Source organism: Dromaius novaehollandiae, chromosome 25, assembly GCF_036370855.1.
Source record: "Dromaius novaehollandiae isolate bDroNov1 chromosome 25, bDroNov1.hap1, whole genome shotgun sequence".
In the NCBI taxonomy this organism is placed as follows: domain Eukaryota; kingdom Metazoa; phylum Chordata; class Aves; order Casuariiformes; family Dromaiidae; genus Dromaius; species Dromaius novaehollandiae.
In genome coordinates this window covers 2,364,442-2,387,805 of record NC_088122.1, presented here as the reverse complement: position 1 = coordinate 2,387,805, position 23,364 = coordinate 2,364,442, and the positions used below count along the sequence as shown (strand labels likewise).

Here is a 23,364-nt window from a genome sequence, read left to right as displayed (position 1 = left end):
TAACTCTTTATATAAAAATTCTGAATAAATTATCCAAGAATAACTGTTCACTCTGTCTGCTGTCTGCGCAGCCCTGAGTGCTGCTTTACCACAGAGAAAGCATCTTGGAATAAGCAATGCTTTCAGTTACAAAATGAATGGTGTTAAGAAAAAAAAAATACTGATCTGCCACTGATAAACAGGCTTCAAACCACAAGTCTAACTCCTCTGCGACCTGGCTTGTGCGGTCTGTCCAGGGCCATGTCCTGATGGTGCCGTTTTCGGTAGCGTGAAGCTGTGGCATAAACCTTGGTGCGGGGATTCCTTCTGCATGAAGTGTCTAGAGCTGCTTTTCTGTAATGCAATTCTTTTATTTCCCTGTGCGCAGACTTGGGTTTTCCTCACTTCGAGCAGGACAAATCTCTACACAGGTGGTTAAAACATTAAAGTTTAAAAAAAAAAAAAAAAAAAAAGGTGTCCAGGGGACCTGCTTCATCCCTGGGTCGGAGCAGCTGTAACGGATTTGCACTGGGAACCATCTCGCCTCATGTTCTGGGTCAGGCAGCACTCGAGAGGTAAAATCATTCGTTCTTCTAACTTTAATCTTGGGGGGTTGTTTTCTTGGAGGGTGGTTTTCGTTTTTTTTGAGAGGTGAGATTTCCTTCCTGATCAGCTGCAGCAAAAAGCCGGGGGACTCACTGTTGCTATTTTCACCTAGGTGTATTTTGCCATTCAGGCGCAATGCCGTGCTTCGCTCCTGTCGAGCAAAATCGCCTGATGTTGCGTTGGTCCTCGGCAGGGCCTGCGGCCACGAGCCCTTCCCCAGCTGCGTCCCGCGCTGGGGCTGGGGCCGACGCCGGCTCTCTCTTCGTGGTGGTTGACGGCAGGGTGTGATTTTTACGGCAGTGCAGCTGGTGGAATTAATGGCTGTAGCTTCGTGTTTCCTTCCCAGGCCCTGCTTTGTGGGATAACTCTGCCCGTGCCCCCACTCGGGCTCTTCACCAGGCCTCTGCTCGCGGAAGGTCTTTCCCCGCCAGCCTGAAGGTGCGAGAGGTGCTCTGTGGTCACTGAGCGGGTCCGGTTCCCCTGCTGTGACCACGAGCTGGGGGCTGTTCAGCGGCTGGGTCCAGCTTTGGGGGCAGCTGCTGCTGCCACCAGCCTCTCCCAGGCCCAAGGTGCAGGAGGAGCCAAGAATATCTTTGAAGCTTGTGCAATAAATTGCTAGCAATGTGACTAATGCAACTTTCCTTTTCTGCAAAAGTGCTCCTTTTCCCGAGGAGCTGGAGATGAACCCTTGCTCTACGCACTGCTTGCCCCATCCCTGCCAGGTCCAGCGAGGACTGCTCCAGCCGGGGCCCGGGTGGCCCGGGAAGGCAGCGGGCAGCACGTTGCTGGTTACTAGAAAACGCGCTGTGCTGATGCCATCTAGTGCCGCCGAGAACAACACGTGCGAGAGGCAGCTGCAGCCCGCGGTGCTCTCCGCGGGCCCCCGGCGCCTGCGGCTCCGGCAGCCACACAAGCAGCTCAGCAGAACTTCGGCGCTTTCTGCGCCCATCTGGATTTCTGTTACCATAAGAGAGCAACGAAAAACAAACATTTTAAAATGTTTTGGAATTGCAGCTGCTGACACAGGCTTGTTCTCTGGGGTTCCTAGAATGCAAAACTTTGCAAAGCCACAGAACTTGAGCTTGCTGTCACAGGAGGTTTGGTGCCTGCTAAGGTCTCGCGTCAGGGATGCCGGGAGAGGCAGCTGAGGCTTGTCCAGCCCTTGGGCTATATTAGCCCTCGTTGCTGAGCTATGCTGCCCGCACAGCTCAGCATCGGCAGTCCCAGAACCTCCTCAGACACGGGGCAGAAGGAGAGGGTCTCAGAAGGTCTCTTCCTTGTCTGAACAGAGGCCAATTCCCCCATCCCTTCCGCTAGGGCAGCCGCCTGTTTAGGCAGCGCCCTGATCTCTGATCCTTATCGAGCTCCTGTGGGCTTCAGAGAAATTAAATCTTGACTCCTCTTCGCTCTTGTGGTTTCCTGGAGCACTGGGTAATTGCTGTTCCAAGCGCTGCCAAAGCCGCCGTCTCTGAGTAATTGGAGTGTGAGCGGATCTTGTTCCGATTAAGGCTCGGCCGGGGCTGCTGTGCTCGGGGCAGGGAGATGAGGTATGCGCACGTATCGGCCCCGGGCCGTCGGGAAGCAGCGAATGCCTGTGCCTGGGAACCGGAGCACAGCGTCGTCCGGGGGCTCTGCCTGCCGGACGACGGGAAGGGCCGGGGGATCACGGCCTCGTCCCTCTTCCCTGCTTGCTGTGGGAGCTGACGTGCCCGCTGGTCGGTCTCCCAGCTGCACGGATGTATTTAGAGGAGAGAGGCGTTTCTGTGCTTCGCTGTTGCATCATGCCGTGTCCTGTGCGAGACAGACCTGAGCTTCGAGGTCTCCGTCGCTGCCTTCCGTGCAGTTCCTCAAGCTGCTCCGCGTCAACCCACGCTGAGCATCGGCAGCTCCCGAAGACCAAGGAAGCGTTCGCGGGCCTCGCTGCCTCTGGCGTGAGGCTAGTGAGGGATGGCGCAACGAGCCCGCGGGCGCAGCCCCGGTGCGGGGAAGGCTCTCACGGTGCACACAGCGCGGTTTTTCTTTGAACGGAACAGGAAGCAGTTTGTGGCAACCGCTGGCCTCGCGTCCATCCCTGGTTCAGTGGCTCTCCGGGCTCCCGCGCGGGCGTTTCGGGCTGCGCGGCCCCGAGGCGGCCCTGTTTGACCCCCCTGGAGCCGCGACCCCCGCGAGGGAGGGAGGAAGCGTAGGGGAACCCCGATCCCTCCGTCGAAGGAGCTGCAGGATGGGAGAGGCGGGTTTGTTTGTGCCTTCAGAAAGGGGAAGTGGTGAGACGGCTGAGCTGGAGGTCCCCACCAGCAAACCGCCCGCACGGCTGCTGCTTCCCCGATGAGTCTCTGCTCCTCGCTTCGTTCCAGCATCTGGAGAAGGAGCGGGACCGTCGGGTGCAAGTGCGCTTGGAAGACTTGCTGGGGAGATGCTGCCAGCCTTTGGGGTAAGTCACTCTCAATGTGAGCTCCGTCCCTGGGGTTGTTGCTCATCTTCCTCAAGGCCTCATGAGGAAGCAGCTAGCCTCGAAACGAAAAGGCAAGCGTTGGGCTTTGCTCAGCCTCCCCCCTCCACGAGCACGCTTGAAGGCAAAACTTGGGCCATGGAGCCCTGGCCTACGAGGAGCCCTGCTGCAAGGGAAGGGGGGGAGAGGAGGCTGGAGTTTAACCGTGGCTCCCTTTGGGGCAGGACTGAGGCGTCTGAGCACCTCAGGGGAGCTGGTCCTGGCTCCTGCTGTTTGCTGTGCCACAGCTGAAGGCACGCGAAGATGCCTCCAGCCAAAGGAAGGGTCCTTGGACCACCCGTGGCTGGGAGCCACGGTGCTCGGCCTGGCATGAGACGGGGCCCGGCTGAGCCCTGCAGCTGAGTCCCCCCGATCCCCCTCCAAAGCATCTGCTCCCGGGCTGGGTGCCGGCTGCCGGGGGGAGATCCGCGCGGAGGGGATGTGGCGAGGGCTGCGCTGGGCAGGCAGCAGCCTGGGGTTTGGGGCTGGGTCTGCGCGTGACAGCAGCCCAGGCGGGCTCTGCCGTGGCGATGCCTGGGGCCATTCCCAAGCTGCTGTGCTTTGCTCAGCGGGGCCACGGGCACAACAAAGCTCAACAGAGGCTCAGTCTCGCCTGGGAGCCCACAAGCGAACGGGGTAAAGCTCAGCTTCTTCAGCCTCATCAAGGGGCTGAGGGCTACGTTTGAAGCCGGTCTGGGCTGAGGGGCTGGTGCCAGCTGGAAGCAACAGGCTCGGAGAGCTCAGGCTGGGGAATGTGGTCTTGGGGCAGTTTGGAGACAGCCTCCATGCACCTGGCAGCACGGAGGAGCTGAGAAGCACTTGGAGAAAGGTCCTTGCCAGGGGACGAGGACTTGCTAAGAGCCGCAAGATGCTGCTGGTGTTGCAGAGGGAAGGGGTCTCTCGCCTTCCCTTGCTATGCCTTGGCACACGAAAACGATGCCCATCAGCAGTCTTTACTCTCACCCTGTGTGTCCCAGGCGAAGGGGGCCAGCGCCCTGGCAGTACCGACTTAAAAGTGAGTTTGGCAGGCTGACATCTGATAACCGCGAATGGAGCAAGGAGGTTTTGGCAGAGAGGGGAAGGTTACGGTGTGTTAACAGCTTGCTTTCTGTTTCCATCTGCAAGCCTGGATCAGCGATCAGGGGCTGCTCAGTGCTCTGGGGCCGCTAAACCCCGGGCCCTGCTGTAGGAAGTCACTGACCCGTCACACAGGTGGGAACGCTGGAGACCAGGAATTTCTCTCTGGCTACAGCTTCCATCAGCTGATACTTCTGACAAAACACTTGGCTTCTCCACTCCCCCCTTGGCAGCCCCTGGGCTGCAGCCTGCAGCGCTGCCTTAGACCGCGCTGAGCTCTGCCGTGCTCCGTGCTGTTGTCTCCCGCTCGGGGTTACACCTTGCGCGGGGCTTGGAGGGCTCCCAAATGTCAGACTCGCTGCTGAACCACTCCTGGCCGTCCTTCTCGAAGCGCTGGAAGAAGAGATGGTCCTTTAAGCGAGGTAATGGCCCGTGCGCGGGGAGAGACCGTGTTTCGGGAGCCGGGCTGCTGCACGCCGCCGGGAGCCCGTCCCCAGCGAGCAGGTTGCAGAGAGCGCTGGCTTCCCCAGGCAGGGCCGTGCGCAGGGTACGTGCTGCTCCCCTCCGCAGGGGACACTGCCTAGGTGTTGGTTAACGCTATTACTTCCTTTCAATCTGTTTTCGAAGCTTGTAAGTGCTTTTAGGAGCTGGGTAATGGGTTAAATATCAGCCTTCTGGTTTTGCGATGTGATAGATGTGATTTGTTGTTGCCGGTGATTTGGAGGTCCCAGTCTTTGCAGGCAGCTGCCTCTGCGCGGCTGCCTGGAGAGGACTGAGCGCTGGGTCGTGTGCCGGGAGCCTGGTGTTCGGGCAGAGGCTGGGGAAAGGCTCCCCGGCCCTTCAGCGAGGGGAAGCAGAGCCCTGCGTTCGGAGCACGGGCTGAGCCGCGGCGGTTTGTGCGGCACCAGCTTCGCATCGCGGTGTTGGGGCGCAGGGACGGGGAACACCGGCAGGGATGTGAACCAGCCTCGCTCCTGCATGCAGTGCCTTGACTTGGACGGAGCAACGGCAGCGCCCCGGGAAGCAGGACACCTGCAGTCCCCGGGGACCCGGCCTCTGCTGCCCTTCCTGCAAACACCGGCTTCAGGCTGGTGCCTTTGGCATTAGAGCTCTTGCTACGCGCCAGCTCTTTCCTCCCTCGTTGCTCCCCCCGCTTCTCCTGTCTCCTCCGTGGACACGCAGGAGGGTGAGATCCAAACCCAGTGGCCACCAGAAGGTAGAGTCAGAGGAGGGAGCCGGATGGTGCCGGGCTCTGGTCCATGGGGAGCACCTGGAGCCCTGCCTGGGACCCCCCAGCCCCACCGGCCCTGCCAGCGCGGTGCCTGCAGGTTATGGCCTCATGGGAAGGCTCAGCTGGACAAATTCCCATATTAAACAAACCACCCTTACAGCGACCAAAGCACTAACCGCTTTGGGGAGCGTGTCCCGGTGGGGCCCTCTCCCCCCAGCGTCAGCGGTTTGGCCCCCTGGGACTTGCACTGAGGGCACAAAACATTGGGGTCTCGCTCAGCTCCTCTTCTGCCCCTGCCTGCGCCGTGGCACCCGACCGTCCCTCGGTACCCGGAGGAGCCACCGACGGGAGCTGCATCGGGAGACTCGGAGAACATGAGAGCGGCTGCAAATCTCTGTCAGCAAACTGCTGAGACCCGTCAGCTGAGGAGCAGCTGGATTGTGCTAGATCCCTTTTCCCCCGGCCCTGCAAGCCCTAAAACCAGGCCCCAAGCGCAGCGATAAGGCAGCAGCTCGCTGTACAGTGTGTTACAGTGTTGGACAGCTTATCTCCTCCCCGCCTCCAGCCCCGGCCGCCTGAGCCAACCCCGCTGCTGCCAGCGGCTGCTGACCCGGGGCCCGGAGCGTGCCAAGGCCTGCGCTTGCTCTGATTCTAGCACAGTGAGTTGAGTGCTTGCTTTACAGAGGTTTTATCCTATAAGGCTGGTCATCCTGGAAGGCAGGACATAAAGGGCAGCTGGTGTGGGGCCAGCAGCGGAGCAGCCGGGCAGGGGGCTGATTTTTGTTTCTTGTCCATGATGCTCTTGGTGGTTTCCCAGCAGTCGCTGCCCCCAGTTGCTGGGAAATGCCCAGATGCTCTGGTCTTTCCTTCCTCCTGGGATTATTTCACTTAGCAGAGCTGTGTGGTGTGGCCTTTCCGCGGGGGAAACGCAGGGAGCGTGCGATGCTTAGGGGATGGGACCTGCAGGGCAGGCGGGCGAGCGAGGGCCGGGAGCTGCTCCCAGGGCTGCAGCGAGCCGGCGGCCGGCCGAGCTGCTCTAGCACCAGCCGCTCGGCCGCTCTCCCCCGCTGCAACCGCTCGCTGGCGATGGGCTCATCCGAGTGAAGCCGGCACGGACAGTTAGCTGCAGCGGGGCGGGAGGTCCGGACTGCAGGTCTGAAATGGATTAAAATCTTTGTTGGGCTCCCAGTGTCCTTGCACCAGGTTATGGCAGAGCAGAGGGTTTTTTCCTTGAAAAGAAGCAGATGAGCTGGCTGGGCCCGCCGTCCCCACGGCATCAAAACCCCTGAGACTCTTCCCAGCTGTCACATGCGGTGCAGGCTGGTCACTACTTCCTTCCTCCCCGCGCAGAGGCCCAGCTTCGTCACGTTTTGCCTGCCGGGAAGCGGCCTGGCGAAGCCCCGGAGAGCCCCGCTCGTGAGCCGCAGGGACCTGCCGGCACCGGCCAGCAGCGCTTCCTCCCCGGCTCTGCCTTGGGAATTCCTCTGCTGAGGCTGCTCCCTGCAGCAATAACCTTTTATGGTTCCCGGACAGGCGAATTAAGCAACTGCAGTACCTAATCTGCTTAATGTTCCCCTAAAGCAAACAGTGTGTGCTCTTGAAAGTGTCACTTTGTCATTTTGTCTCCAGCCTCAGCTGAGGAAGGGTGAACGCTGTTGTCCGGCTGTGCTGGAGGGCAAAGGTGCCCCGTCCCTTACCGCTGTGCAGCAGCGAGACGGGCTTCAGTTCCAGGAGGTTCAAGAGGTCCCTGCTGGCCCTTCTTGCTGGGGTTTCAGTGACCACCTTGACCGTGGGTGCAGGACGTTCATGGCCCTCCAAACCTGCCTCCCTCCTGGCTGTGCTCCACGCTGACCCTTCCTTGCTCGTCCTGCTAGAACCTGAAGCTGAAAGTGTTTCCCCCAAAAAACCCCCTCCAGCACCCCCTCGCCCTCGTGTCCGTGCAGCATGGCTCTATACACGGTGCTAGCACAGGAATCAGATGCGGGGAGCTCTGAATTGTCATGGCTGGTGTTCACACATTGCCTAAAATGGTCTCCCCATCGCCGTAACCCTGCGTGCTCCGGTGCCGCTGCCCGGTGGCCGGCACTGCGGCGTTTGCTGGCGGGTGGCTGCGAGCCTGATTTATCGAGTGTTGAACAGGAGCGTCTGAAGTGCCCGGCGAGGATAGAAGTCGTTCTGTGGGTCTTTTGCCGGCAGTATATGCTGTGTCCGAATCCTTAGCCCTGCGTGGCACAGGCAGAGCACAGGGAATATTTTCCAGGCCTCCGAGGAGCCGCTGCTGACTCTGCTCCAGGGATGCACTGCAGAGCTGCAGGCTGGAGCCTTGGGCAGGCACGGCGAAGCCTTGGCAGGCCGGCCGCGACCCTGCTCGAGAGGAAAATACCTCTTTGTTTTAGCTAAACCCGTGGGCAGGCTCTGGCCTCTGTCAGGATGCAGCGCTTGTCAGCTCCTGCAGCGCCAGCCCTGCTGCCGCTCGGGGCTCTGCTCCTCTCCGCGAGGCGCGTTCCCTGCTGCAAGGCGCGACGAGGGCAGGGAAGCTCCTTGTACTTCTTTCCTTGGAGATAACTTGTGTGAGGGGACGCAAAATTTGCCTTCATCCCCCCCGGGACCTTCCCAGTCACCTGGTTGCTCCCCTGAGGTCAGTTCTCCCTTGGCTTTGCTCCAGCCTATTTGGGGGGTTTAGTGGTTTTTATTCTCTGCTGACATCTCTGGTTGCCCATTTTTTTCCGAGCTTTCCAAACCCTGCACTCGTTAAAATGCTTATTCATTTCAAAATACTGATTTTTTTGGTTACAGGCTGAATAGAGCCATTCCAGGCACAGCTGGGGAAAACAAAAAGTGATGTGAAATGGTTTGCTAAGCCCCTACCAGTTTTATAGATGAAGCGTTATAGATGTGGATCAAGGATGGTTCGTACATCCTGTGCAGGAATTTGCCAATTAAAAATTTCCTGTGAAGCAAACTCTGCCACCTTCCTAGCTAGGCTGTTTCAAATTTTCACTGCTCTTATAGTTAGAAAACCCTTAATTAAAGTAGCATCTTTATAGAGTGTTTTCTTTAGTGTGTTATTTACAGCCCCTTACACTAAATTACAGCACACATTTAAACACCCCAAACACTCCTTAAAACAGAAACTCTGGCAACTGCAGTGTGCAGCGGGATCCAAGGAACAAACCTCCAAACTCTCCCGCACGTCTGCTGCCTTTTTCTCGTTGGCACCATGCTATTCCTGGCTTTCTGGCTGCACTGTGTAGCATTAAAACCCACAGCAGGATCTACTGCTTCCAAGAGTGTGTTTTTAGCTATGTTTTACTCACGTTAATGTTTTTATCCTTGACTTTCATGGAGCACGATGGGTTTCTAGCAGTTTCTTGCAACTTTTTGCCATTGGGTAGATGTGGCCTCTTACAGGCTCTTGCTATTGTTCTCTGCATCCTCAGCCATCCACCGTGGTGCTTCAGCCAGCAGCCTGGCTTTTCTCCATTCGCCTCAGCTGTATGTATCTCGAAGGAATAAAAGGCCTCTGTGAGTCATGCGCTGGTTTAGAGATCGTGGCTAACATTTACAGTGTGTCTCGTTACATAGGAATGTGCTTTAGTCAGCTGGACGATATATTGTACCATGAAGTATGGCCAGACCTTGTTTTTGTTTCTCAATGAGTTACCCGATGGTGTACACACGCTCAGGCTCACACTCGCTCAACACGCCCGTGCGGGGAAAATCCACGCGTATCACAGCGACCTGGTACCAGGAGCACTTTGTGCCTCCACTGCTGCTCCGAACGGTCAGCGTTGCCTGGAGTCATTAACGTGTTTCCGATCTTGTCTCCCAGTGGCATCCTTTGTTCTTTAAAGATGAGAATAAAATCAATGACAATATTTCTTTTTCACAGGTTCCTGCTGCTTTAAAGGTCCATAATCTAAATGGCAGCAGTCATAATGTGCTTAACTCGTCTGTCTTACTACAGAAACAGCCTCGGCAGCACAGGAAGTGCTACAGGTGTCTGGCTGGGGCAGCGCAAGCCTGGTCTCTGTCCCTGCACACACTGTGGCTCGAGGGATGAGGTCTCTGCTGTTAGGGGACCCCTGCGGCATGTTCCCAGAGGATCAAGGCCGCCCAGGTGCCGATACAGCCTGCACCGGCTGTCTGCGAGGGAGCAGAGGGCCACGTGGAGCGTTTCAGTGCTGCCAGACGTCAGCTCTCCGCGTGCGGCTGACTGTGCACACCTCCAGGCTGCCTGGTCCCACGCCGCGACCTCCTCTCTCTTGCAGGGTCCGAGGGCAAGCCATGCTTACGGGAATGCACTGACCACAGCGCTGCTGCCTCCGAGTATCACACCCAAAAAACCTTCCTCCCATCCCTGATTGCTGAGAATGACTCCTTCTTCACCAGCATGGCTGAAGAAAAGGCAAGTGTCCTGGTTTGTTCTGCTACCGCAGCGCGAGGCGGGAGCCAGGGTCCACAAACTGGGTGGTCAGCACCGTATCCTGAGGGGTCCGCGGGTGCAATAAGGACGGGGAAAAGAGGTACCAACACAGACTATCATGGGCTGGAACGAATAAAAGGTTGTATTGTTCCTGCCACTAGGAAAAATCACAGCTCCGTGCTTCACGTTGACATTAGTGGGAATAAGGCACAGAGACCTCAGGGGCAACATCAGCAGTCCCCTGCAGCAAGCTGAGCAGGTGGGCTGGGACAGTCTGGCCCTGAGGTGCAGCAGGGTGTTACAAAGCCTGGTGTGAGAAACCAAGCTGCCGGCTGGGCCTGGCTAGGTGCAGGTGGGCCGTTTGCCAGGAGACAGGAAAGAAAAGCAGGTATGGCTCTGCAGGGAAATGCTCCTTTGCAGGATATATGCAGCACCTTCAGAAGGGGGTATGTGATTTGCGTGCTCATGCCATGCTAAGCTGTGGCTCCCCTTGCAGGAGGACTCATCTTCCGTAGAGCTGGACGTCCCAACAGCAGATTTGCACAGCAGCGTGGAGGATCTCCTCTCAGACTCTGCTCTCCATGGCACAGAGTATTTCAGAGATCTGGGGTTTCTGAGCCTGCCAACTACCAGCACAGCACCAGAGACTGCATCACCGTCAGAACAAGCGCCCCAAGCTGTATCTGCCTTTCGCTTATTGGAAGAGAGACCGAGGGGGTTGAGCAAAATGTCTGTGGATGTTGCTTTTTCCAATCCTGTCTCCTGCTCGGTGCGTTATGGGGAGGCCGACTGCCACTTCCTGAACAGAGACTGCGTTTCCTCCCGCGCAGCAGTGCCACAAGAGGCAACTGGCACCTCTGAGTGTCCTGCAGAGCCAGGCAAAGCACTGGAGCTGCAGGAGGCCGAGGAGACCTTCCCCACGCTGGTGAGGTCCATGTCTACCTCACGGAGACACAGCTGGGAGAGCCCCGTATCACCCCTGGACTGCACGCGCAGGTAAAGCAGGCCTGGGAGCAGTATCTGATACATACAGTACAACGATGCTGTGCAAGGCTGGAGCGATCACCCTGCCCCGGGCTCTGGCTGCTGCTGGGTGGTCTCCCTCCCCGGTCAGCATCTGCCAATGCAGCTGGAAGCCTACTGCTCGTGTTGGGTGGGATGTGGAGGAACAGACACTAGGGCAGCAAGAGGCTTTTACGTCTTCTTGGCGATAGGAAGACCCTCTTTTCCTGCTCTTGGGGCCAGGAAGAGGATCTCTCATCTGGGGAGAGCACATCTCTGCCTAGAGGGAACCCTTGAACAGCATCAGCTGCCCTGATGCCCTCTATCCCCTGGCTCAGAGGCAATTTTGCCCACTCTAGGGGGATGAAGACAGCTCTGTCAAAGCAGCTTTTCCAGAATGTCGGTGAGCTGGCTCAGTGGAGTCTGCGCTTGCAGTCGCAGCACCGTCCTCCTTCCCCTTGCTCTCCATGAGGCTGCAGAGGAGAGTGTATTTTCTGCTGTGATGCTGAGCTCGGGCTGGCACTGGTTTCCAGGCCTGCCATTACGGTTGTGCCATGCTCCTGTCACGCAAAGGCCTCGGGGTCCAGGTTTTTGCATGTGTGCTTTCCCTCCTGACAAACGTATCGATCTTGCTGCTGGCTGGGAGTTAGGTGCAAGCCAGCAATGACTATTTTTATCTCTCCTCCTTATAAGGTGCCCTAAAATTATCTCAGCCTGAAATCTTGACGACTCTTTATCAAGCTCGGGCTTTGGTTCTCAGACCTATTGTTGTTCCCTGTGCTGCGGATCAGTCACAATTTGTGCTGTGCAACAGGCACACGAGCATCGACTGCACGGAGCGGCCATCAGTCCCCTTGCTGGGTGATTAAGCATGTGTGAGTGTGGGGCCAGGGAAGGGGAATATGCCCCACTGTCCCCTAAGCAAATGCTTCCTGAAGCCTGTCTCTGGCAGCAGGAATGAAGTGACAGTGATCTGCAGGCAGAATCCACTGGGAAGAGTAAGATTTTCCACTGAGCCCTATCCATCATTTTGCTCCTATGCTGCTGGCACTGCGACAGCACTTGGTGCTCAGGAACCACGGCGCACTGGGAGGGCTGTTCTGCCCCTCGTTTCCCAGAAAAGGATTTCTTCTTCCTTCCTCCAAGCTAGGCCATGGTGGGGGCAGGATTTATGACATGATGCCGCTGTGGTGATTTGATAAATAACATCATCTGCCATTTCTAAATGCCCAGAGGAACTTTCCTGGCATTGCAGCTACCAGGGCAGCAGCACTCCCGCAGGCGAGGCAGGCTGCTGTCGGGATGGCTGCACAGGCTCAGGGGTTGCTAAGGGAGCAGCAGGAGCTGTCAGGCGCTAAACATCCCGGGGTGGACCTGCCAAGGGCAGCCAGGGCGGCTGCTTCTAGCAGGCCCAGGACTTTGTGTCTGGGCTGATGCTTCTTGACATTTCCCTTTCCGTGCGCCTGCTGCGGTGTCCCTGCCTTGTCTTAACTGCACGAGCTCCTCAGGACTGTCTGTCCAAGCCAGGGCGCTGCATGGTGCAATAGGACTGGCTTGCTGAGCTGGCTTGTGCCTCTTTCCTGAATTAGGTTCAGCCTGGACGCCACAGAGATGGGCAGTGACCCAGAGCAGGAGGACGTGGCGAAGGGGAGTCTGTCCTGCCCGCAGCCTCTCGTGTCCCTTCAGCTGCCCAGAGGGGAGCTGGAAGCCTGCAGCGGCAGCGGGGGCGGCACGGTGATCAAAGTGGAGATAGAGCCGCTGCGCCCGAACCTTGCGGTGGGCCCCAGCTTCGAGGAGGCGGTGAGTGCGCAAGGGCTGTGCGTATGGGCGGCAGGGCAAGCTCGGGGTGCGGAAAGCAACTCACGCAGGTGTCAGCTGCAGGCTGGATTCCTCGGATGCCAGTGCTGAGCCAGGTACGCCAGGGTGTCGGCAGGAATCCCAGCAAGGACGAGCTTTCTCTGCTCCGGGACAAACTCTCCCCTCTTGCAGCATAAAGGCCCTGAGAGCTGGCTGATGCACAGCCCTCTTTTCCCTTGCATTTAGTTGGAATTTGCCTTGTGGCAACTTGCGTATGTCGCCTTTTTTTCCTGTCACTGTGCACCCCTGAGAAGAGTCTGGCTTCGTCTTCTCTGTTATCCTCCATCAGGTAGTTGAAGGCAGCAGTTTGACCCCCCAGTTTCACCCTTTGCTTTTCCAGGGAACTTCTTTGGATTCAATTCATGTTAAAAGGAGAATTGCATAGCAGCGCAACGTGTCCTATAGGCACAAGTAAGAAGTGGGAAATACCTAAGGAGGTGTCAGCCACAAGATAGCAAACGTCACAGCAGCATACACCTGCTCCAGCCTGCCCCGGAGCCCACACCTGAAGCCCAACAACCAGACGGGTCTTGCAGGCTCCTGTCATCACAACCCTGACAAAACAGGAGAGGGAAGGGGTGAGGAGTCAGCCTGTTCCTGGTGGTTTTCCTCTGTATTTGTTTTTTGAGGGTTTTTTTGTGGCAGCTGCCTCACTGGTTCCCCACTGAGACTTTGAGGCAGAGCTAGTGACAGGATCCGTCTCTTGGGCCTTGGATTAATCCTGTGCCCTGCTACCACTGTGGTTGATGCCACAGCTATCAGCCGTGCAGCGAGGGAATGATCTGCCCGGGGTCTCCCAGGACAGGGCACCCAGGCTAGGAGGCTGTGGGAAGCCAGGAACAGTCGCCGGCAGTTGGCTGGACATGGGAGCCCTGTTTGCTGCCTTGCACTTCGCCAGCCACGCTGTGCCACCGATGGAGGTTCCCTTGGTGCACAAAGGACCAGAGATGTCTATGACCTTTTACTTCTCCAGGAATGTGGCAGCAATGGGAAGAGACTGAGGTCAAGGTCTGTCCCATCAGCCTGCGACAAGGTTGCCTCCCCTCAGATACCTTGCAGTTTCAACACTCCTCTTCCAGCCATGGAAGGTTGGTATATACTAAATCTATGGCATAAAATGAATTCAAGCTTTTTGTGATTAAGAAGATACAAAACCGAAGATGTAGCCTCTGAAAGCCTAGATGTTCTCTGCCCCTCTCTTCTACATGGTCCCAGGAGCTTCTGAAACAAAGTCAAGCTGACTTTGACTTTGTTCCAGGCTGAGTGTGTAGTCTAAGTGCAGACGTGCCTGTCTCCAGTGACACATTGCCATATAACCTGTCTGTGGCTGGTGCATTGGTCATTCCCTACTTACATAAGGCAAAGATGGTATCCTAGGAACAAAACGCATCATCTTAGCTGACTGGGTTTAAATGCCCTCTTTAGGAGGGCTTATGAGTCTGAGAAAAGAGAAATCCCTGCTCAGAAGATTTTTTCCTTAGCTCCAGCTCTTATTGCAACCTCTGCTGCAAAACATGGTGACAGGACTCAGCTCATATGAGAGCCCAACTCCAAGATGGCCTATCAGCACCACAGCCACCACAGCTGATGCAAACTCAATTTTGGCCATCTCTGTACTGCTGGAATCTATTGACCTCTCCCACCTGTGAGGACTGCCCTGGGGCAAAACGTAGGGAGCTGTTTAGAGCACAGCCTGGGAAGTGAGCGGAGGGGCAGCCAAGTGCGGAAGCTGGCTGTCATGGGGAGGGTCTCTGTGGTGGTATTACCTCCTACCCTCTGGTTGCAAGCAGGATGCTCAGAAGTTAAACAGAGTGGAAAAGAGAGGGATAACACAGAAAAGTGATGCAGCCTTTCCCTCGCTCAGCACTTCTCTCTCACCATCAAAGGCAGAGTTTGAACCTAGCAGGATTAACGGGGTCTAATTGCATAGCTAGAAGCCTGGTGCTCTGCAAAGGCAAACCAGAATCCCTGCTGAGAGTGTTTTATGTTCCAGGTGTTGAACCCCCTGCTCTGGAGATGCTGGAGAAGGACCACGTGTCCCCAGACCACGTGTAGGTATTGTCAGTCCTGGAATGGCCATACTGGGATGGCTGGGATTCCTGAGTGCGTCTGAGCTACTGGAGATCCAGTATCAAACCATAAGGGAGATCCCACTCCATGCTGGGGCTGAATAGTTGATCATAAAATGGCATCTGATGCTTCATGGGGTGCAGAATGTGTTTGCAAGGATGTTTTCTAATCTCTCATTTTTCTTTTGCCTCATCCTTGGTAGACTAATTGTCCAGCAGGTACTTCAGGAGCTGAAACAATATCATGGGTAAGTATCTCTGGGAGAGGGAACTGGTACTGAGGAACGGCATGGGAACAGAGCTTGCCCCCCTTGCAAGAAGTTGTTTTGGAGAGCGCACAGAATTACTGATGCTTCCTCTCTGAGCCCATGACTTTGTGCTCTAACATCCCTTCACCGGGGGGTGGGGGTCATGGACCTGCCTGGGACCCATCTGGCAAATGACACTTAGTCCTCTGGGGACACATCTGTAGGGCACCAGAATTGCTGTATTCTTCCAGTGTTTCTGAAACTAGGGTGAGATTGCAAGGGGAAGTTGCACTTTACTTGCCTGTTCTTTAACTCTAAACACATGTGACTGCTCATTCTCCAAAGATGGGCCTTTCAGCTGACCCACAAGTTCTGCTCTTGTGTTTTGTGCTGTGTCTGATGTCTTCTCCCTGCACAGGGCCAAGCAGAGAGCATGTGTGCAAGAAAGTAGTGATGCTTCCCAGCAGAACCTCACGTGGTTTGAGTTCCTGTCTAATGAGTAAGTGAGTGCTGAGCCAGGCAGTAACCCAGATGCTTTGTGTCCCCTGAGCAGATTCTGATCTCTAGTCCCCCTCCATCTAAGCTCTACTGCCCTGCTAATACTGTGTGCAGCACACTGGTATCAGCCAGGACTGGGGCCCCTGTTGTGTATGGCATTGATCAAAAACATAGAGACAGCCAGAACTTGCACAGACAGTTTGAAAGCTCAGCTCCTTATTTGCAAATCTCCCCATGAAAGACATGACTGGTGCTGAACTTGATCCTGTGGGGGATGGAAAAGTCAGAGATGGCATCCTAAAGTAACGCATCAGGCGAACTCCATGAGCGATCTCTCAGAGAACTGTGCTTGCCTAGTTAACTTCCCTATAGCTAAAATTTCTGGGGGCTTGTTTCAGAAATGAGGACAGTGGAAAGACTGATAAAGCAGAGAGAGGCACAAAGGTGATGCGACGTCTGAGTTCCCTGCGGAGCCGAGTCACTGGGTCCTGGCAGAAGGATAAGGTAAGGGAGAGATGTCTAATCTGCAGAGAGGTTGCTGAATTCTCCAAGTAGAAAACATGATCTCACCCAGGAAGCCAGTTGGATTGCTTTTGGATGGATGTGGCCTCTATGCTCGCCAGCAGATGTATTGTGACCCCTAGTATTATGCACTGGACAAACCGATATCTGATTTTCAGCCCGCCTTGCTCATGGGCATGTTCTGGCTGCCCAGCAAGGGCTGTCCCAGAGTGCTTTGGTTGGGTGACTGCCTAGGTCACCCGCTGTGGCACGGAGGAGAGCCAGCAGAGGTGCAGACTCGTGCTGCAGTGCCATGTCCTGCCCTTCATCACACGTGGCCCTAGCCTAAAGGGGCTATCCCAATCCTTTAGGAAGGCATCTGGGAAAGTCACCTGAATCCCAAAGGCGCAGGCACTAAGGGGCCCATTGTACTTTCTGGGGGCCACCTCTCTGCATGCTCGTTTTTACTGAGGGGGAAAGGAGTGTGTGGGGAATGCAAGGCCTGTAATGGAGCTGTGTTTTCTCTCCTCCAGGGTAAGAACAAAGAGCAGCCCAAAGAGAAAGAGAAGGAGAAAGAGCCAAAGGAGCCAAAAGAGAGGTGGAAAGAGATCAATGGGCACCAGCTTGTGCCAGGAGTTTTCTCCAGTTGCACCAGCTGCTCACTGTGTGCCAAACCTCTTGTGAATAAAAGTGGTCTGCAGTGCCTGAGTGAGTACGGCTGTCGCTGTCTGGCTCTGACCCAGCCTGTCGGTAACCTGCTCCCCCAACCTCCTGTCTGGGCCAGGCTGGCCATACCCCTGCCTCAATCAGCCTCATAGATTGCTTCACTTTTCTGCCTGGCTTGACTGTACCCTGCCACCCTGCTTGGCCTGGCTCGGTTGTTCTCAGATAGGCTAAATGATCTCTAAGTCCTGCCTAGCATTAGTTCGTTCTCGTTCTCTTTGGCCGCCTGACCATTTCCTGCCCTGTTCCCAAAAGGAGGGTTCTGGGTCAACTCTTCCTTTTCACAAAGCTCTGCTTTGCCCAAGCACCTATCTCTGCTGCCTGAGTGAAGCTGAATCTTTTAGACTTTTTTCCCCAGACACAGTGATTTGTCAGTTCTGCACCTGCTCTGTGAATGGGCACAGAGATTCCTAGAGCACCCAAAGCTTTATCAGCTAATCCAAAAGTCAAGTGGTGCCTTCCAGGGCCTGCAAGGATGAGATTGTTGCTTTGCAGATCTCAGTAGTGCACAGGAATGGCGGCTGCTCCTTTGCTGGTGTGTGGGGGACTCTGTTCTCCCGCTGCATTCACCTGGCGTGCAGGCTACACGCGGGCTTCGCTGCATGGCCTTGGCTGGCAGGCAAACCCTGCCTCTGCTCTTCGGGGCAGGCACTCAGGGCACTGAAGAACATTTTCTTTCCAGAGGGATTGTCTGTGTGCAGAATAAATCTTTTGGAAATGAGAGACTTGCTCTCTTTCTCTACCCTGTATCCTCAAGCAATGCTCACTCTCACGTAGGAGACTCTCAGAGGCTCTTAAGGTCAGTAAAACCTTCCTGGGGCAGAAAAGACATGCATTCCTGGCTGCCCTTGGACATGCATTGTGAGCAGCATGTTTTCCTTTCAGGGCAGCTGGAGGGAAATTTAAAAGGACCACGGGCCTAGATACTAGTGAACATTTTGCAGATGCTGCAGCAAAGGACTGCAGGGAGCTGCGTGAGAGCAAGTGCTCTGTGGATGTTTAGAGACAACTGTGAGAGGAGGCGGAGTTATGCCAAGGCCTCACTCTTGCTTTCCAAGGAACCTTGTAGCAGAGGCTCTGCTTGCAGCACAGCATGCCGCTTTACAAAGAGTATCTGAATCCGAGGGGATGCAGGTGGGCTTTGACCCCAGTGCGCCAAGGGCTTGGAGCCAGGCTCTGTATGGTCCTGGGAGCTCTGAGGCCATTTGCCCAGGGTGGCACAAGTGATGCTTCCCTGAACGGCTGCTTTAGAGATCTGTGATCTGGAGCGCAAGGGGTGGAAGCCAGAGGTCTAAGGTGTGTCTAAATGGGATTATGGCTCAGCATATCATTGTCCATCATAAATGTGTGGGGAATGGGCGTAAACGGGAGTAATCTTTACCTTGGTTCTTAGCCCTGCTGTGAGGAATCTGTGTTTCTGAGTCTTACTAACATTCAGGAGAAAAACTCCAAGGTGACTGAAGACCTGGCTGTCTTTGGGATTCTGTGACATCTCCTTTGGCTTTCTGGGCTATGCAGGGATTATGCTGCCTAGCCAGTGTAGGTGGTTGGGCTGGAGAGCTTGTTTTCATATGTTCCCTTTGTGGTGGCTTGAACTGAGGCTGAGCAATTGGGCAGGGCTCTGGGATGTCTGTTAAAATTATTGGCCTGTGGTCAGATCTGGATTGGGACCTGTCCTCTGACAGCTGTTAGTCTGAGACTGCCTATATTTGGATTATGCTGGGCTGAATGCTGAAACCTTTGCAAGCTCCATCTGGGCACCAGAGTTGATGGTTGATATCACCAGCTCCTGTTATTGCAGCGAGGAGCGGTGGACCGTCTCCTGGCAAGTCCCTGATAGGGCTCTCGAAAAGGAAGATTTTGGGTCACACCTCAGCCAGGGTGACACATGTACTTTTCAGAAGTGAGAGCTGCTCTGCCAGGGTTCAGTCTGAGCTGTAGTTGTTGCCAGCATCTAAGAATATTTCGTTGCTCCTCTTGTTTTCTCATAATGAGGTCACACTTCACCGTCTATATGCTTTGGCCCGAGGCCAGCTCTCTGCCACATCATGGTCAGGTGCTGTTGTTTATTTGTTATCTCCATGGTATTTTTAACTGCAGCACCACCACGTGGTAGAAGACGAAATAGGCTCATCTAAAGAAAATGAAAGAATAAATGGTAAAGAGAGGGATGAGTTGAAGCCAGAGAGAGGAAGGATAGTGGAATGCGGATGGTGGAAAAGCCTTAAGTCTTTTCACTGTCCTGTGGACATAGAAGGTCAGGTGGCTACCATGACTGTGATGACATAGAGAGATAAGAGCTCTTCTTATTCAAGGAAGTAACAGCAAGAGGAGTTGTGCTCTTAATTCAGAACAAAGAATTATAATTCTTCTGCTAGAGACATAAACGTGTGCTGTGAAGAAGGTTGGCAGCCTGGGTAGCTCTGTGCATGGCACACTTGCTTTCCCCTCCCACCTCGCGGTGTAGCTCACACCGTGGACACCCAGCAGCACAAAGCCTCCCGGCACGGGAGGTGAGGAGTCTGCTGTGTGCATCTGGAGTACGGATGCAGGACAGTTTCTGCAGCTCCAGTTTCAGAGTTTTACAGATGCGATGTTAAGAGTCTGGCAGGGATAAAAAACAAAGAGGAATGCTTGTGGTAACTGAGATCTCAACAACAGTGGCCACCCAAACTTCACTGTTGCATAAACTTTGAACTGTGAGCCTCTTAGCTTGTTGTTCACCTGGAAATGGAGAAAGCTCCTTTTGAGCCTTTGCTGTCAAGGGTGGAAAAGGTTCTGTGCCTAAATTAATCCTTTCTTATAAACATGCTTCCAGAGTTTATGCAACAGGAGTTAGATGAATCCCAGGAAAGCCCTGACAGGAGGAGAGCTCTCCAAACAGGCTGTGCCATGGAGGGGAGCCAAGGATATGCCATGGAATATGCATGGCAGGATTGCTTTCCTCCTAGCGACCTGAGCTTGAGCACTGGGGTAGGGGTGGGTCTTCTACATCTTCTTTAGTTGAGAGCAACCTGTCTGTTACTTCATGGGAAAGATGCAGCCGTAGCCCCCCTTAGGTTACTCATATAGAGCACCATCTTCAAAAGTTAATCAAATTGCAATGAAAGCATTCGGTAGGTTTCAGACAAATTCCTTTTCTTTAAGAGAAGGCAGACAGTTTACTGAGTCTTCATGAATAATGCAGGCTGGAGGGCTGGCTGTGGTTGATATCATACTGCCCACCTGTCCTAGGCTGACCCTTGCTGGCTGTTCCAGTCAGCAGGCTAATTTATAACAAATGGTTGTAGCATGCAGTCTCCAGGACTTATTTAAGGCATATTGTGAAAGAGGTTGGAGAGCTGCTTCCTTTCTTCTAACAGTTCTGCGGGTAAATGGAGGACATGGGTCTCTGCAATTGTCAGGCAAGCATCTTTCACTCGTGCTGTTTTCATCTGTAAAGGAAACAGGCCAAAATATCCCTTGGTCTGGACTTGAAATGTGCGTGAAATTCACCTCTTTGCAATTGTGTTCGTACACTTTTGCTTTTAGGATTTCCAGTGCAGCACCAATAAGCTAATATGAGAAGGATAGGTTTGGCTTACAATCGGGACTCACCTGATTTTCGATCATGAAATTTCTGCTGATAGCACTCAGAGTCCAGAGAAATCTAAAAAGCAGCAGACAACCTGAAACTTACATTTCTGGAAAGAGACACGACTGCCAAAAAGCTTCTATTTTGGGGAAAGAGGTTTGGCTGCTGTAACATGATGACAGTGATAAATGGACTGGGAGTCCCACTTGGAATAAATGATTACTGACAAAAGTCCAAATAAAACAGGCAAAACCAGAGAGACTATGGGCTAATGCTGTTATAAGCCAACAAAGCAGGATGTAAAGCAACTGTGAAAGTGGTCTGTCGTGTTGGTTTCAGAGGAAACACTGACTGAACTATGAATCTGCTGACATACAGCTGGCCCTGCTAAATAGTCATTGCAACCCTAGAGGGTTTAGAGAAGGAAGCTGCAAAACATATTATTCTGAGTCCTTCTCATTTTCTGCTTTTCACTTTCTTCTCCTATCTGGGCGGTATCGCCTTTACTTGGAACATTTCCAAGCTGCTCTCCCGTGCCCTTTTAAAACCTCAGGATCTTAAACACTTGGCCTGACAAATGCGTAAGCTGATCTGGTGGTAATCTATCTACTATTCGTTCAGTAAGGAATGTTTTATTATTATAGATAATTAAACAGAATTAGAAAGTGGGTGCGATAGTCTTCGCTGTGATCCAAACCTTAGCTCTAAGCTACAGAGTATTTGTGTTGGTTGCTGTGCCAGATTTCACTCTGATTTTGCGGCGATGCCCTGAGGCCAGCCATACAAGCACAGGATGTTCTCTCTCTGCAAACTGCAGTTGGGCAATCTGCAATGCTTTACTTGTATATTATAGTGAAGCACAAAGTTTGAAGTGTCTAAGGATTCATCTGTCACTAAATGGCAGCCAGCTGTTTACCCCCAAATTGCTTCATGTAGCGATTATTTCTTTGTATTACTTTAGTGCTGAGAGGCCCCAATAAAGGACTGGGACCTCATTGTACTTAGTCCTGTACAGAAGCAGAACAAGAGAGAGCATTTCTGAAAAGCTTGCAATTATAAGATGGAGAAAAATAAAAATTATTGGTGAAGCAGGTCACAACATTGAAACAAGAGAGAGTATTGCTCCCATGATAGTCTGTGATTTCAGCACATTTCCAGCCCAGCTGCTGTCATGTTCTTTCAAAGCAGTGCAGGAGAGCTGTAAGGTGGATTTGGGGAGAGAAGTTTGTTTTATACATGTGTGTGTTGCATTTTCAAGCTTGTCAGGGAACGCGGACAATAGCACTAATGTGCATGATTCAAAATATGACAAACTTGCAGTGGAGATCAGTATCGTGAGTCCTCGGAGTGAGTCAGAGATAAGGAGGTTAGGGTAGGTCACGGGCTCCTCTAATTTTTCCTCTTCCCACACAGGGAGCTCTGCAGTGGTCAGGTGCTAGCACCAGGGCAAACTGCAGGCCTCGGTGTTGGGAAAAGGCTTTGTTTTCAGCGAGCGATTCAGTTGTATGAGTCAATGCGTGAATGTGCTAAAAGTGAAGCCCTAGCACCTTTTCTTTCACTGTCTGGCTGCATGGGGAACACGGGCGGAGGCCCAGGCGGGCTGTGGGCACTAGCTGCACCAGGGTGGCCAGGAAGCGCGCCAACTCGCAGGGCGCCCTAACCTTACCTTGGCAGAAGCGACTGTAAACACTTCGGCGCGGCCCCTAGCGAATGGCAAATCACTCTGGGGTTTTAGTGATGAATTCGGTATTTAGCGTAAATCCCTGGCGCTGCACAAGCACATGAACTACCGTGTTAAAGCTGTCACTCGGGATGCTACATCCCATTCATCAGGGGCCTCGCTCAGCCTTTGTTCCCGCCGCGGCCAGGCGCTGAGGGAAGGCAGGTCCCCTGGAAAGCCCCCGTGGCGCGGCACGTTTACATTCGCCCGCAGGGGCAGCGGGAGCGCCCGGAGTTGGGTCTCCTGCCTCGGGATGGGGGGCGGCCTGTCCCCCTCTGCAGGGAGAGGCTGTTGGCTTCGGCCGCCTCTCCCAGCTCCAGCCTGAGGGGAAAGCGCGGGCTCAGGGGGCGTCGCGCGCCCGCTGAGGAGAAAGCGCGGGCTCGGGGTGGTCGCGCGCCCGCTGAGAGGAAAGCGCGGGCTCGGGGGGGGAGGAAAGCGCGGGCTCGGGGGGGGGGGGTCGCGAGCCCGCTGAGAGGAAAGCGCGGGCTCGGGGGCGTCGCGCGCCCGCTGAGGAGAAAGCGCGGGCTCGGGGGCGTCGCGCGCCCGCTGAGGGGAAGCCGGGGGGGCACCGCCCCCGCCCTGCCCCCCGCGTGGTGGCGCAAGCGCGGCGCGCGCCCTCGGCGGGTTTTTGCTTCCGGGAGACGGGGGCGTTTCCTGTTGCTGTGGCGGCGGCTCCCGGGACCGAGTGCAACCGGCGGCTCCCCGGGGAGTCTGGTAAGAGACCGGGGTGTCAGCGCGCCCGCCGGCGCCCCGAGCCTCGTCCCGCGGCTCCCCGGGGCCGCACCCCCCTCCCGGCCTCAGCGGGGGCCCCCTGGGCGCCGGTGCTCCTCTCCCCCGTAGGGCAGAGCCCCGGGAGGCCTCGGCCCGGTGCCCGGCCGCGGGAGCGGGGCGGCGGCTGGCGGTAGCGCCGCTCCCGGCGCTCCGCTGGTGCCCGCGGGGGTTTCGGCGGGGACGTGCCGGCTGCGGGGGGAGCGTGTCAGCCGGCCGGTGCCTCCTAGCAACGTCCCGCCGCGCTCCGCGCCGGCGAGTTACACAACACCCGCCTCCCTCGAAACGTGAAGGAAATCGAGATTTTTTGGCCACCGCACTCGGTTTATCTCCTCCCTCTCGTGATAAGTTCTGCAGGGCTTAAAGCTGCACCAACGTTAGCATTTCCAGGCTTAATTAGGGAGACAAAGCAAGACGTAGCCTGCGAAGATCCAGTCTTTATTTCAGAGACTTAGAGACCTATCCTGGGAGCTAGAGAAGGAGCTGAAATATTGCTGTGTGAATCGCGGAAGGGAATCGATCTGGCATCGTGTATCTGGTTCTTTTTACCCTGTAGCTTGAGCCTCAGCACCCTTATAGGCAAAAGAATCCTACGTC

At 55.0% G+C, this 23,364-nt stretch overlaps 1 protein-coding gene across 2 annotated transcripts in view; it reads left to right on the top strand.

The window, feature by feature from the left end:
• The first annotated feature begins 2,764 nt into the window (after positions 1 to 2,764).
• The window catches only part of ARHGEF18 (Rho/Rac guanine nucleotide exchange factor 18), a 52,817-nt gene continuing 32,217 nt past the window's right edge, over positions 2,765 to 23,364 (top strand). The window contains exons 1-10 of one of the 2 annotated variants that reach the window (XM_064497550.1): positions 2,765 to 3,016; positions 9,653 to 9,789; positions 10,304 to 10,803; positions 12,399 to 12,609; positions 13,640 to 13,754; positions 14,660 to 14,717; positions 14,939 to 14,983; positions 15,402 to 15,482; positions 15,880 to 15,985; positions 16,516 to 16,690. In XM_064497550.1, coding sequence (XP_064353620.1) covers positions 2,911 to 3,016; positions 9,653 to 9,789; positions 10,304 to 10,803; positions 12,399 to 12,609; positions 13,640 to 13,754; positions 14,660 to 14,717; positions 14,939 to 14,983; positions 15,402 to 15,482; positions 15,880 to 15,985; positions 16,516 to 16,690 — 1,534 coding nt within the window. In that variant the 5' untranslated portion in view covers positions 2,765 to 2,910. Of the gene's footprint in view, positions 3,017 to 4,442; positions 4,573 to 9,652; positions 9,790 to 10,303; positions 10,804 to 12,398; positions 12,610 to 13,639; positions 13,755 to 14,659; positions 14,718 to 14,938; positions 14,984 to 15,401; positions 15,483 to 15,879; positions 15,986 to 16,515; positions 16,691 to 23,364 lie in introns of those variants that run through there. The other variant, XM_064497551.1, reaches the window with a different exon arrangement.